At 37.4% G+C, this 14,002-nt stretch overlaps 1 protein-coding gene across 1 annotated transcript; it reads left to right on the top strand.

Annotated features, from left to right (window-relative positions):
* Window positions 1-12,776: 12,776 nt before the first annotated feature.
* On the top strand, window positions 12,777-13,333 carry LOC308505864 (transcription and mRNA export factor ENY2-like). The gene has a single exon (XM_081068625.1). It carries the CDS (start codon window positions 12,877-12,879, stop codon window positions 13,168-13,170), a length of 294 nt encoding a protein of 97 aa, XP_080924751.1. The 5' UTR covers window positions 12,777-12,876; the 3' UTR covers window positions 13,171-13,333.
* The last annotated feature ends 669 nt before the right edge of the window (window positions 13,334-14,002 follow it).

Raw genomic sequence — 14,002 nt, 5'->3', positions numbered from 1 at the left:
ATGAGAGCAAATGCAGTTTCTTGACAAGAATTGTCAAGCATCACTGTGGGGCAATCTGAGGTAAGAGCAGGTGTTCACTCTTAATTTCAGTTTCTGGACTGTTTTTATTAACTCCCATACTAAGAGATTTACATCTGTAAAGTATCATACAATAGATAGGTAGATAGATGATAGATAGATAGATAAATAGATAGATAGATAGATAGATAGATAGATAGATATCAATATAGATATAGATAGACAGACAGACAGACAGACAGACAGACAGACAGACAGACAGATAGATAGATAGATAGATAGATAGATATAGATGGATAGATGGTATGTGGCCCACAAAGTGATGTAGGTGATGTTGGATCTGTGGGCAGTTTCTGAGTGTGGGCCAGGATCATGTCTCGTGAAGCCGAAGAATGGAAAGACAGACCAGGGAGAGGCAAAAAGTTTTAAAAAGTTTATTAGAGGCAGGAGAAGAGGTTGTAGCTCCCAAGCAGGAGGGGGTCCCGAATGGCGGGTGACCCATGACGATGCAAAAGCTCTTACTTTTATACCTTCCCTTTCCTGCTTGGGGAAGGGGAGCTGTTTGAAGCAGGGAACTGATTTGAAGAAGGGAACTGGCGCCTTCTAATGAAATCCGTTTACCAGGTTTGTTCTGCTTGCCCATCTTAAAGGAATTAGCAAAGTAACCCACTTTTATCTATCAGATCTGCTCCGTTTGTCAGGCCAAAATGACTTTTATGATTAATCTCAAGACCTTGTTACATTATGTCTTGGAGTGAAGGAGTGATTTCAAAACATGAAGTTGTAGGATATGACTGTCTTTGTTTATTCCACCAGGGACCTCCCTATCTACCTAGGGACATGCTAACTCTCCTGTATCAAAAGTCAGACAGATAGAAGGATGGATGGATGGATGGATGGATGGATGGATGGATGGATGGATGGATGGATAGATAGATATAGATGGATAGATAGAATGTGGCCCACAAAGTCTAAAATATTGCCTACATGGTCCTTTACAGAAAATATTTGCCAACCTTGGGTCAGAAAATACAAAACTATGCACACTTCTCTGTGGTTACTTGAACTTCTCATTATGTTCAAAAGCCTGCAGCACAAAAGTTACAGGGATGGACTGATTCACATGGGAGCTAAAGGGATTAAGAGAGAAAGAAAAAACTGAAGTACTGGATTGTGGGGAATAGGCTGACCAGAAAAAGAAGTATAGAGAGCAAACCACTGATATATTTGAGGAAGTGGAAGAATAAATGGATTAGAGATCTTAAAAATTGGTACAATTAAAGTAAGAGAGCAATGAGCTGAGAATATTGGAGTTTGAATGAACTCAGGATGGGGTATTTGGGATTAATATTTCAGAGTCGAATCAGTTCCGAATTAAGTCACGGAGAATGTGGCCTTGGGAGTGAGCAGCAGAAATGGATGGCTGGAGTTGCAGAAAGATGGCTGGATTTGAACAGGTTAAAGATGCCTGTTCACATGCTAGATGAAAATTATCCATATGGTTATACATATGGGGGTGGAATTTTAAATATAATAAGCCAGTGTGCTTTATTTCCTTTGTAAATCAGCCACCGTGCCTGAAGTCACTGAACACAACGTTGGGAAGAAGAATACAGTCTGTTCTCAGGAGGCTGTAGGAACCAGCTCTAGCACACCGCTGAGTAAGAGTAAAGGAGATCTCAAGAGGAAGAGCATATGATGTTCAAGAGCTTTAACTAAACAGGGGGAAAAGAATAAGAATATTCTTCTAGTTATGGGACGATGAAAACAAGAAATGGAAAGTAAAGAGGCCAGAATCAATGTTACATGCCGAATATTATGCCTTGTAGAGGAAGACTCTTAAATGATCTTATTTATAGGCCAAGGAGCTCTTTTGGAAAGCGGATACATGGCAGTTCTTCGTATTCTTAGGAAGCTAAGGAATTAACCAGTATTATCAGGATTGTTTCTGAAGCTCAGAGCTGGCACTTTAATTTCCTAATCAAGTACTAGAAGGCTCCGACCATTTCATCATCCCAAAAAGGGATGTACACATTTTGGAGCAAGGGAAGAAAAAAGAAGAAACATTTTAATATTTTGTTAGAGAAAAACCTCCTCCCAGTTCCGGAAATAGCAAAAGAAAGATACAATTGAATGACCTCATCATCAATTATCTTTGTTCCAGTAAGGTTCCCATTTGAGGCAGGTAATAGAAAAACAGCCACAAAAGGAAAACTCTTTCTTTATATGATCCTTTATCTTGTTCAATGTATTTGGATGTTGAAAAATTAGGAAACACACACACACACAAACTCACCAGCATAGATTGCATAGATAGAAAATAAAGGACCTTACAGATAAAGCATTCTGGGGAGGGGAGAGCAGGGTAATTTCTGTTTCTTATATATTGATGAGTACGTGCTAAATTGTGCTGAGAGAATCAAGGACCAGAATATATCAGCAACTTAAAACAACAGTCTATGGCACATTTATATCAGATCTTAGTAACCACAGAGGCAAGAACAATGCAATGAGCTACTCATGGGCTGTTAAAGCTTTTGAAGGGAATTAACATAAGATTGGTCCATTCATGTTTCACTGGCCAGAGAAAATTACTTGGCCACTCCTCAGTTCAAAGGGGTAGAGTATTTCATTCTCCTATAGGGCCTGAATATTTGTAAACAAGGGTATAAACTACCTCTTTTAGTACTTTGAAATGTTTGTCTCGCTGCTTTAAAAAAAAAAAATACATAATAGACTTGAAAGATCAAGAATGGATGTGAGGCTTTGGGGGAAGGAAATGATTGAGCCAGGGCCAATGACGTTGATGAATTGAACTCCTGGATATATGTACCAGGAGTTCAATTAATGGTGACTGGTAAGGGTGATGATTAGCATCTAAAGACAGGAAGCCTCAGAACAGAGCAACTTTTTTACAATAAGGTAAAAATGAGTAGGCACAAGAAGTAAGAGATGGCTTCCACTTCCTCTCCTTGTCCCCCGATCATGTGAGGAGTGCTTGTGAAAAGAGCAGCCCATGTGGGGGAGATGTGATTTTACTTCAGTCAGGGAGGTGAGGGAGAACTCTGGAGAGTTGAAGACTAAGGGGAGAGCAGAGGCTTCCAAAGGGCAGTAACAGAAGGATGGGCAGTAAGAACATCTAGTCCTCCAGGGAGAGAGGACTAGAAAGAACAGATGACCAGAGAGGCTGGCATTTAGGGCACAGCTAAGGTTGATGGAAAAGAGAAGGTTGGGGAAATGAGCTGGTCCCAAGCATCTGAGTGCACCCCAGGACAAAGTGGTTCTTAGCCCTGCATAGGTTGGGATTTCAGGTGATCTCATAAGGCCGGGATGCTAGGAACTGGTAAGCCAACATACACCTAACATCCAAGACTAACTAGGTCACATGATATATTCCTATTCATCCTACAAAGTAGGGCTTTAGCCCAGAACTCACTACACAACTGCCCAAAGCAAAGAAAATCCCTCAGCTAGGAAAATTGATCCTCAATACTACGTTTTTCTTTACCCTTTCATTCTAACTCAAGAGCATATACATTTCATGTCTGCAAAAAAAAATCTTCTACAACCTCTTAAAGGTTCGTAGAAAAAGAAAGTGTAAGGAGAGAATTGGGCAAAAAGAAAGTGCTAGTTTGAAAAAGAAAAGCAATTTCTAGTTTAGGGAACGTCAGAGGAAAGAACAAAAATAACAGTGAGAAATAAAAATGCAAACAATGATGGATACGTAAGTGTAGTCAAGGCATTAAATAGGGCAGGTAAAAAAATTGTAATTGTGATATACTAAAAACAGTTGCAGAAACTTCAAGGAAAGGAATAGTGTCTTACTGAAGGCACAAATGAAAATTGATAGCAAGAGCTGCTTTATTTCTCATTTTTTTAATCTATAGAGAGTCAAAGATATTATTCTGTAGATTGTTCCCTTTTTTCTTTAGTTTTTGAACTAGGATTTCTTTTGCACAAAACATCTCCCTCCAAATTGCATGGCTGGTAAAATGCAACTAAACATTTTCCACGGCACCTTGACAGAAGACATCCCTTGAATGTCTCTGAGTGGATGTCTCATGGCTCTCAATACCATGAACCAACAACCCAAACAAACACCTCTTCACACCACTCCTCACTGGTATCACTCACACTTTCTGAAAAGAAAGAAATTCTTTTTGTATTATAGGAAACTATACCGGAGGGTGATCTCTGACTACTAAGTTAGTTGAGAGAAATTCTAGCATCTGATTACAGTAACACAGTATTAAAGAAGTAGCCTTATAACACTTAATAAGTAGAGTTTATGGCTCAAGAATTTCTTTCTAGTTGATTAAAATTCCAGAATCCAGGATTTTTTTTTTTTTAAGTTCTGGTTTCATTTTCTTTGGTGATGTGATTTTTGGGCAAGGCATAAAATAGAGAATCAAAGGAATTTCTTTACTATACAGGAGAAAACTTATGGAGAAGAAATGAAAATGTTTGCGTGAAAATAAATTACACTCCTTATAATAAGAATATGCAAACAAAATTATTTTTCTTCAGATAAATCATAAAAAGTGTGTGGGGGGGAACAGAAATATACAATGCCTATAGCAAAATGGTTACTTTCACAGCTAGATTCTTCTAATTCTTTTGGAAAGCAATTTTGTAATGTATTAAATGTACATATAGGATATTTATTGAAGGGAACCAAAGTTTTGCCACCCTGAAACTATTTTTCAGGATATTGATTTTGAGCTGTTTATTAAGAAAACCCTTTGTCCCGACCCCCACCCCACCTTCCCTTTTTTCCTGCCCAAGTGATTCAGATAGAAAAACCTCCTTCAGGAAGGGAGACTGGGTTTAATTACCTTAAGAATTTTCACCGTAGCACTAGTCAGAAAGACTCTAAGCCTGTTATCTAGACACTGCCACCCCCTCCCCACCTGCCCCGTGTCATTTTTTCTGAACTGCCTAGCAAGAATGTTCCTGCCATGCAAGTTCTGCTCTTCCTCAATTCCCTGTAAATCTCCCATTCTCGCTTCTGAAATCTAATACCCTCCCACCTTTCTCTTTTGTCCATAATGTCTTATTCCCAATGTTGCCTCACTGTATTTGGGATTTTCATACTTATGTTAATTTCCCAGGTGTATGTATTAAAACTTAGATTTTCTCCTGTTAATCTGCCTCTGTTAATTTGATTATTAGCCCAGCTAAAATAACTTAGAAGATAGGAGGGAAAGTATTTTTTTTTTTCACCCACATTATCAAATATAAAAACATTTATAAATGCAAATACATACTTTAACTCAAGAATTAATGCTTTGGGAAATTTATCACCAAAGACTCATACATAAGATAGTCTGCACGACATTATTTATAATAGTGGGAATTTGAAGTTTTTGGAGGACCTGAATCTTTCCAAAGAAGGAAATGTGTAACTTAATTATGTTATAATTGTCAACGAAAAAACATTCAGCCTAAAAGAAGAATTTATTTGAGCCAAACTAATGACAATTGCCAGGGAGCAAAGTCTCAACGAATTGAGAAAATGCTCCAGAAAATGGCTGTTTGCAACTTATTTTAAACATTAGAATCAAAGGAGGAGGGTTACATGAAATCCACTGGTTGTAAATTAAGGGGATGGGAGAAAGCAAAACGGGGGAAATCTCTGGGATTGGATAAAAAGCAAAATGGAGAGACACACACTTCGTTTACATTGGTGGGTACAGAATAGTTAACAGCATTTTACAGCACATAGAGATGGTATTTGGGGAACAAGATAACAATGAGGGATTTTGTAGTTTCCTGCTCTGGTGCAGTGGGTTGTGCCCCCTGGGGGGTCTGGGGGAAAAAAGGGATTACTCTGACATTCCAAGGGTATATTATTTTAGCAGCAAAAAGACAACAGACAGGCTTACTTAAGGTAAAGGTTGATCTTTGTCAAGGAAGCTACAGGCCAAGGAAGTGACTTCCTGCCATGGCCCACCTTAGTTAGAAATTTTTATGTTCACGCCATCCTATGTGGTTATTTTCAGTCTCCTGAGTTTGTCAAGTTTAACATGTGGCTTTTTTTCCGTCCACATAATCAACCACTATGCAAAACACTGCAATTATTAAAAGTGAGCGCTCCAAAGACTATTTAACACAAAAGGCTTATGTGATGCATAAAACATTATGAAAACTGAATATACATAATAATTACAAATGTATGTTCACAAACCTGGTTGGTGTCTATGTGAGTGTATGCACACACACACACACACACACACACCCCTTAGGATCATTTTGTTTGGAAGGATTAGAAACCCCAATAAAAACTGGCTTTTAAACAGTAATAACATCATATAAATCAAGATACTATCAAGAAACAAATGGCACAGTTAACTTAAAATAATTTTGAAGAGGATTGGTGTAGAAAAAGGCTGGTTACAGAATAAGTGTGGAGGAAACACAGGAATCAATGCCAGAATCTGGGGCTAGAGGCAAGGAAGTTGTTCCTACCCCTAGGCCCTATCAGAAGAAGGAAAAGAGGGTAGAGAAAAGAAAATAACAGAGAACTAACTAACAAAAGTGATTTGCAGGGTTATGATATGCAAATGTAACAGAAGATCTGCCTATGAAGAACTTGTGGAAAAATTTTCAGCACCCAGTGGGATGGGAGGGGCAAACTAAAAAGGCAGAGTAGGAAAAGAATCCATTATATATGTTCACTACACTATAAAAGCTGATGTGATATAATGTTTGAGGGGGGCCATACTGTGACATCACGTAACAAAGGCGCATCATAATTTGTGAGATGAAAAGGCTCTGGGAACATTCAAAACCGCACATCACAAACCTTTGAATCCCAACGTCTTCTCTAATTTTACCAGACCCAAAATAGTAACATTAAAAACTGAGACAGATGTGTTATTTCTAGGAGGTCTCAGAATAACTTTTGATCTACTGCTTTAAATTCACAAGGAAGAAACAGTGTTATATAACCATTGTCAGAACAAAATAACCTTCATTTTGACATCACTTGAAGCAAAATTTGTAAAATAAGAACAAAAGGCAACAATGACACAGTATTCCCTTTGAAAGCAGATTAAATTATAGGCACAATAATCAGGATGATATCGGTTTCCAATACAGACAGTTTTAGAAATGCTTTGTCTAAAAGTAAATTGCAATTTCCTGATTTTGATCTTTATACTGAGATGTTGATCGTTATACTAAGACTAGGTCCTTGTTTTTAGAAATACACACTAAATATGTAGGGCTAAAGGGGCATATATATGCAACTTCCCCTCAAATGGTTCAGGACTGTATATATATACACACACTGTATATATATATACAGGACTATATATATATATACACACACACACATATATATATATATATATATATATATATATATATATATATATATAAAGCGATTAAGGCAAACATGTAAAATGTTAACATTTAAAGAATCTAGGTAATGGATATATGGAGATTCTTTCTATTATTTTCACTTTTCTGTAAGTCTGAAATTGTTTCAAAGTAAAATGTTAATGTATAATATATAATGTTTCAAGGAATAAATTCTTAGAGATTGAATACCTCCTCTTAGTAAAAAAAATAAAGGCTACAGAAGTAATCATTGAAGATAGCATTGTTGGGGCAAGCATTGATAATGGATATTTATTTGTTTAACACCAAGTAGTTATTGAATATTCTGCACCCCACCAAAAATAGTCCTCTGAAAACTCATCACCATTTTATATTGCTAATGACACTCTCAATACATAATACGACACACTTTGATCTAGTGCCTATACCATCTGGTGAATTGAGGCATTGAAGACAGTGAAGAAACAATAGAATTAATTAAAATTATGGTACCAGCTTTGTAAATGGACTCAGGTATAACTGTCATCAACATACCCAAACAGAAGATTAATAGTAAACTAAATGATAATATATTTGTCATTGGAGGCAAAGCTATATTTAGTTGTTTTTATCTTATGGTTAAACAATATTCAGGTAGGAAAAATATATACTTACTTGTCAAATAGCATAGAGTAATTCCTTTATAGTCCAGAAGTAATTTTATTTCTGAAAAATATTAAAAACTATAGGCTTTCAATCATGTACCCAACATTAATCTAGCAGATATTTCGAGGCCATCTACCACAAGTCAGGCACTATTGTGGGCACTGGGGATATAGAGAATAAAACCAAAATAATTCCTGTCTTCTTTGTACTTACATTGTAGTGAAGGTAACAAAAATAATAATAATAAAAAGTAAAATATGCAATGTTACTGATATTTGCTAAGGTAAAAAAATGAAAATAAGCTATGTAGATATCTGGAAGAACAGCACCCCAGAGAGGGAACAGTGAGTACAAAGGCCCTGAGGCAGGAGCACGCCTGGTGGATTGAGAAGCAGCAATTTAGCTGGAGCAGAGAGAAACAAGGAAGAGAACAGAAGATGAGCCAAAAAAAGTACCTGGCACTTAGATCACATAGGACCTTATAAAATTAAGGACCATGGCTTCTACTCTGAATGACATGGGAAGCTGTTAGCAAACCATAACATGATCTGTCATATGTGTTTCAGGATTTTTCTGGCTTCTGTATTGAGAATAAGCTTGCAGGAGAGTAAGGCCAGAAGCAAAAAATCAGTTAAGGGATTATGGCAATAATCCAGGTAAGAGATGATAGTGATTTAGATCAGAGTAGTAGCATGCCAAAAAAATGTATACAATGATTTGTATTCATCTTTTGTTATCAATATATATATATTGGGTATTACAATTTTAATACAGTTTTTACCTTTCCTAAAATGGGTATAGATAGATAGATAGATAGATAGATAGATAGATAGATAGATAGATAAATAGATATAGATATAGATATATATATGGTCCTTGCTTTGAATGGACTGCAGAACTATAAATACGTCCCTGCAAACTAAAACTATGCATCTTAATAATCAACTTTATCTTGGTAATCAATGGGAAAAATCACAACTGTTCCTGAAACCTTTAAAAAATTTTTTTCTTTGGCGGATGGGTGGCTCAATTGGTTAAAGTGCAAGCTCTGGGCAACAGGGCTGCAGGTTCGGTTCCCACATGGGCCAGCGAGCTGTGCCCTCCGCAACTAGAATGAAGTCAACGAGCTGTCACTCAGCTCTCGGGTGGCCAGATGGCTCAGTTGATTGGAGCATGGGCTCTCAACCACAAGGTTGCCAATTCCCACAAGGGATGGTGGGCTGTGCCCCCTGCAACTAACAACAGCAACTGGCCCTGGAGCTGAGCTGCACCCTCTACAACTAAGAATGAAAAGGACAACAACTTGACTTGGAAAAGTCCCAGAAGTACACACTGTTCCCCAATAAAGTCCTGTTCTTTTTCCCCAATTAAAAAAAAAAAAGTCTAAAAAAAAAACCCACAATTTTTTTCCTTAAAACATTAAATATTTCCTACTGTCAGTTATAAACATAAAGGGGAATGAAAAAAGAATATAACTATTATTTATTTAGAACAGTGTAATTTAAAATATTGGAAACATTGAGATTTAGTGTTTTGTTTCTTTGCAAAAAACTTTTCAAGAGTAATGTGAACAGATCTTGCCTTTCTCTTCTTTTAAAACTTCAAATAATGAGCAAGCAAAGCATCTTTCTTATGCCTTGGTGAATTGTTATGCTCCTTTCTAAGTCTGGCTCAGTTTCCAACATTTTATCCTTTGTACTTTCAGTGCCTTGAAATACCCCTGAGAGTTCCCTTAGGGTGAAGTTATTTGTCAGCATCACCTCCTCTGGGGCATTCATCCTTTTTGTCACAACCACTTTCTTAACTTATGCTAATAAGTCTACCTTTATTGAGTTCCTCTAGTCACAAATCTCGAGTCTCCTGAAGTATGGCTGTGCCAACATTCCCATGAACAGGTATTTCTTCTATAACTCTACTATGTTCAATTTGAATTTCACTTCAAGCATTATCAATTTTCACTTCTTTGCTGCATTTTTGTCTTTGTGGGTCAATTCCTTTTTCAATTATCCCTTTTTGCAAAATGCCATGTGGGTTTATCACTAAGATACAGGAGGCAATACAATAACACACTTTGCTGTGCATGAACTGAAGAGCAGATGTGCAGTGACCAATCACCAACAGGCTTTAAAAGAAATGAAGTGATTGGTCATTGATTATGATGCACATTTGTTATGTACATAAGGATATGTGGACTTAAAAGCTAGCAGTGAATTTTGTACTTTATGTAATTACTCACAATTAATATACTGCTGTAACTTAAATTTGGACTATCTTATTGGTGAACCAGTATTATTTAACTAAACTGTGGTAACTGAAATACATATCTATCAGAACCACAAAGTGAGGAACACCTGCTTTTTGAAGTCAGAGATAGTAGGATTTTTTGGAAGATAGGATGTGGGTGTGAAAAAAGAGCTCCCTTTCACAGCACCTGCTTTGTTGGTGATATTTATTATCTGATTACTGCCTGTCCCTCTTTGATAGCCAGCTCCTTGAGGGCAGGAACCACACTTAATTTTGTTTACCATTATACAGTTGATGTTGCACTTTCTCAAATAGTATCTCTTTAAGTTTCACAACAACCCCATGAGTAGGTATTACTAATGTCATTTCACAGATGAGGAAATTGAAGCTCAGAAAAGTTAAGTAATTATCCTAGTTTCATACAACTAGTAAGTGACAGACGAGGACTCAAATTCATATCTTTTGAATTCAAGATACTCAAGATAGTGAATTGAGTACTCTTTCCTTTGAAGCACCTCATACCTCTCAATTAGACATAGAGAAGAGTCTTAGAAAGCCTTGCTTTGGAAACCATAGCACCATGTTTTCTATGCCATAATGAGTTACCAGATGGAAGCTGTAGAATGTAAGAGCAGAAATAAAACGAATGTTGTGAGTTTGACCTTCTGTCTATATAAATATCCTACAAGTTTCCATTTAAATTCTAGTCTTAACCTCCATGACATGTATATATAAAATATTTAAGGATTTCTTTGTTATCATAGCAACAAGACTAGCAGTGCCTAATTCAGCTTCTAATTATAATACTCATGAAAACCCATAAAAAGACAAAACTGGCAACTACACTGATGGAAGGCAAAATAACATATCCTAGACTTCAGAGGAATTTCCACTATCTTCATAAACAATAAGGATGAATTAACAAATGCAATCCTGAATTGCTGAAACCCTAGTCTGAGAATCAGAACATTAAGGGGAGGTACCTAAAATATAGAAAAAACTTTGACTCACACAACTAACCATACTTAAGTCGAAAGTGTCTGGTTGCATTTATCAGAAACCCACCTCTCTTTCCCAGAGGAATTAGCTTTTAATCCAGCAACTTCTCTCTCCTCCTTCACCATTTCCAAAGCTTTCATTCAGACATTATTCCTCTCAAGATGCAACAGAACCAGAAATCAACATGACAGAACAATTTGAGGGAGATTTCTTTATCTCAATATAGTGGCCAACAATACTATTGTCCTGGCTGTCAGAATAGAAAATCATTGCTTTGCTACTCACATATTGTTATTTTAGCAAGAAAGACGCTTAGCAGACATAACTCCCCCATTCCAATTAAGGGACTTTTTCACCTACTTTTACATGTCTGATATGACATGAATTTCTTACAAGTACTTTTAGAACTTACAATAATCATTTTTAAATTATTTAAAATTTTTTCATTATTATACAATAGCCTAAAGTATCCAATTAATGTATTTCAAATATTGAATACTAAAATAACTAACAGAAAAAATTACTTGAGAATATCCTGTGTAATCTAGAGCTGAGAATAAGATTGCGTAATGTAACACAAACATCTCTTCTCTTACAGCCATTTTATAATAAATACCATATCAAAATGTAAAAAGAAACAAATTGATAACACCCCTAACAGAAGACAGAAGAAAATACTTTCCATAGGGCGGGCATTTCCCTATTTGTATCCTAGATAGGGATACACTAAGAAATGCATTCCTGAATTGTTCAAGTTCTGCTTTGGGAATTGTAATCATGAAATCTACTAAGAGCAGAGGATTCTTTTAAATTTTCCAAAGGAAAAATATGTATTATCATTAAGCTGACAGATGCATGCATTGCTTAAAATTAAATGAGTATGACTATCCTTATTTTAAGAGACAAATGGAAGATTTGATATGCATACCATGGAGGATACAGTGATTTCTCAGAGACTGAGCACACACTTTGCTCAAAATGGTTCTGAAAAAAAGCCTGTGATAGATAGAATAGGCATATGATTGTAGGTTCTATGCAGTTTCCTTCTGGATATTGCCTAACACCCCCCTCATCCTCATCATATGCACGAACCCCAGCCTATCCCAAACCCCCCTCATCCTCAGACTTAACCTCCCTCAACCTTGTGGCTTTCTCAGGAGTTAGGGCACTCTGGTCTAGTGTAAGGATCCATTCCAAACATCACTTAGTAATTTTTCTAAAATGCTGAAAATGTAGTGGTTTATTGTTGTTGTTGTTTTGTTTTATTTTGTTTTGTTGCCACATTAAAAATAACCCAGCAGGAATTTCTGGTCAAGATAGTGGAGTAGGTAAATGCTGTGCTCACCTCCTCTCAGGATCACATCAATTACAACTAAACTATAGAAAAACCATTATTGAGAATCACCTGAAATTTAGCTGAAACGAAGCCCTACAACCACAGACATATAGAAGAAGCCACATCGAGACTGGTAGGTGGGAACAGGCTGGTTCCACACTCATGTGTGACCATTAAAAATTAGGAGGGACTGAGGGTCTAAGTCTGGGCAGCCGAAGAGTGTGGTAGGTAACGGTCGTCAGCGCAAGGGTCATTTCATCACTGGGAAGGGACGGCCCTCGCCCGCGGTGATGGTGGTTAGCAAGATGAACAAAGATGCGCAGATGAGAGCAGCAAATAACCAAAAGTTGATAGACACTGGAGAAAGAGAACGCCTCAAAGAGTTGCTGAGAGCTAAATTAATTGAGTGTGGCTGGAAGGATCAATTGAAGGCACACTGTAAAGAAAAAGGACTAGAACACGTTACTGTTGATGACTTGGTGGCTGAAATCACACCAAAAGGCAGAGCCCTGGTATCTGACAGTGTAAAGAAGGAGCTTCTACAAAGAATAAGAACATTCCTTGCTCAGCATGCCAGTCTTTAAGATTGAATTAGATTGTGTTGTTTTGTGGTTTTATTTCTGAAAGTAAAACTTGCCATAAATTAGGAACCGCTTTCCCAAAATAAAATCCTTTTTTGTATGATGCTATACAGTTTTCAGTAATTATGTATACATTGTATTGATTTTTTTCCCTAAATGTGTTATTTTAATAAATATCTCATGAATGAGAAAAAAAAAATTAGGAGGGATAACTTGGCTGTGGAAGTACCCCTCACCCCAAGGAGCAAAAAGTCCCATCCCTATACCAGGCTCCGCAACCCCGGATTCCAGTGTCGGGGAGAGAAGTGTCCATAACTTCTGGTTGTGAACACCAGCAGAGATTGTGGCTGAGTGAGACGAGGGCAGCTGGAGTCCCAGGCACTCCTTTTAAAGAGACTACACATGGACGTACTCACTGACAGACTCACTCATTCTGAGCTCCTGTGCTGGGGCAGCAGCTCAAAAGGTGCCAGAGACATACAGGGAGGAACTGATTGTCTTGCTACAGGGTGAGTGCTGGAGGGGTAGTTTTCTTCCAGATGGAGGAACTGGTGGAGCCATTCTTTGTTGAGCCCTCTACCATCCTGCATGCAGATGCAGGCAGATGCCATATCTGAGTCTTCATCAAACTGGCAAATCTTTTGTCTGTCCTGCCCTAGTGATTCCTGGAGACCCTGCCCCACCCAACTTCCAGACATATGTAAGCCACTTCCAGTGGCTTTTCCATACAAATAATCTGTCTAAGCTCATGCTGTGGACTTTCCTAAAATCTCTCAAAGGTTCACAACATGCAAACAAGCAGCCTTGGCTTCAGCATATTCTGTACCACTGGTTG

This window comes from Rhinolophus hipposideros, assembly GCF_964194185.1.
Source record: "Rhinolophus hipposideros genome assembly, chromosome: 12".
Taxonomy (NCBI): domain Eukaryota; kingdom Metazoa; phylum Chordata; class Mammalia; order Chiroptera; family Rhinolophidae; genus Rhinolophus; species Rhinolophus hipposideros.
This window is presented reverse-complemented; position numbering and strand designations above follow the sequence as displayed.

Bases quoted from the DNA above. Each gene is read 5' to 3' on its own strand.
- LOC308505864 (XM_081068625.1), top strand. From the start codon at position 12,877: ATGGTGGTTAGCAAGATGAACAAAGATGCGCAGATGAGAGCAGCAAAT.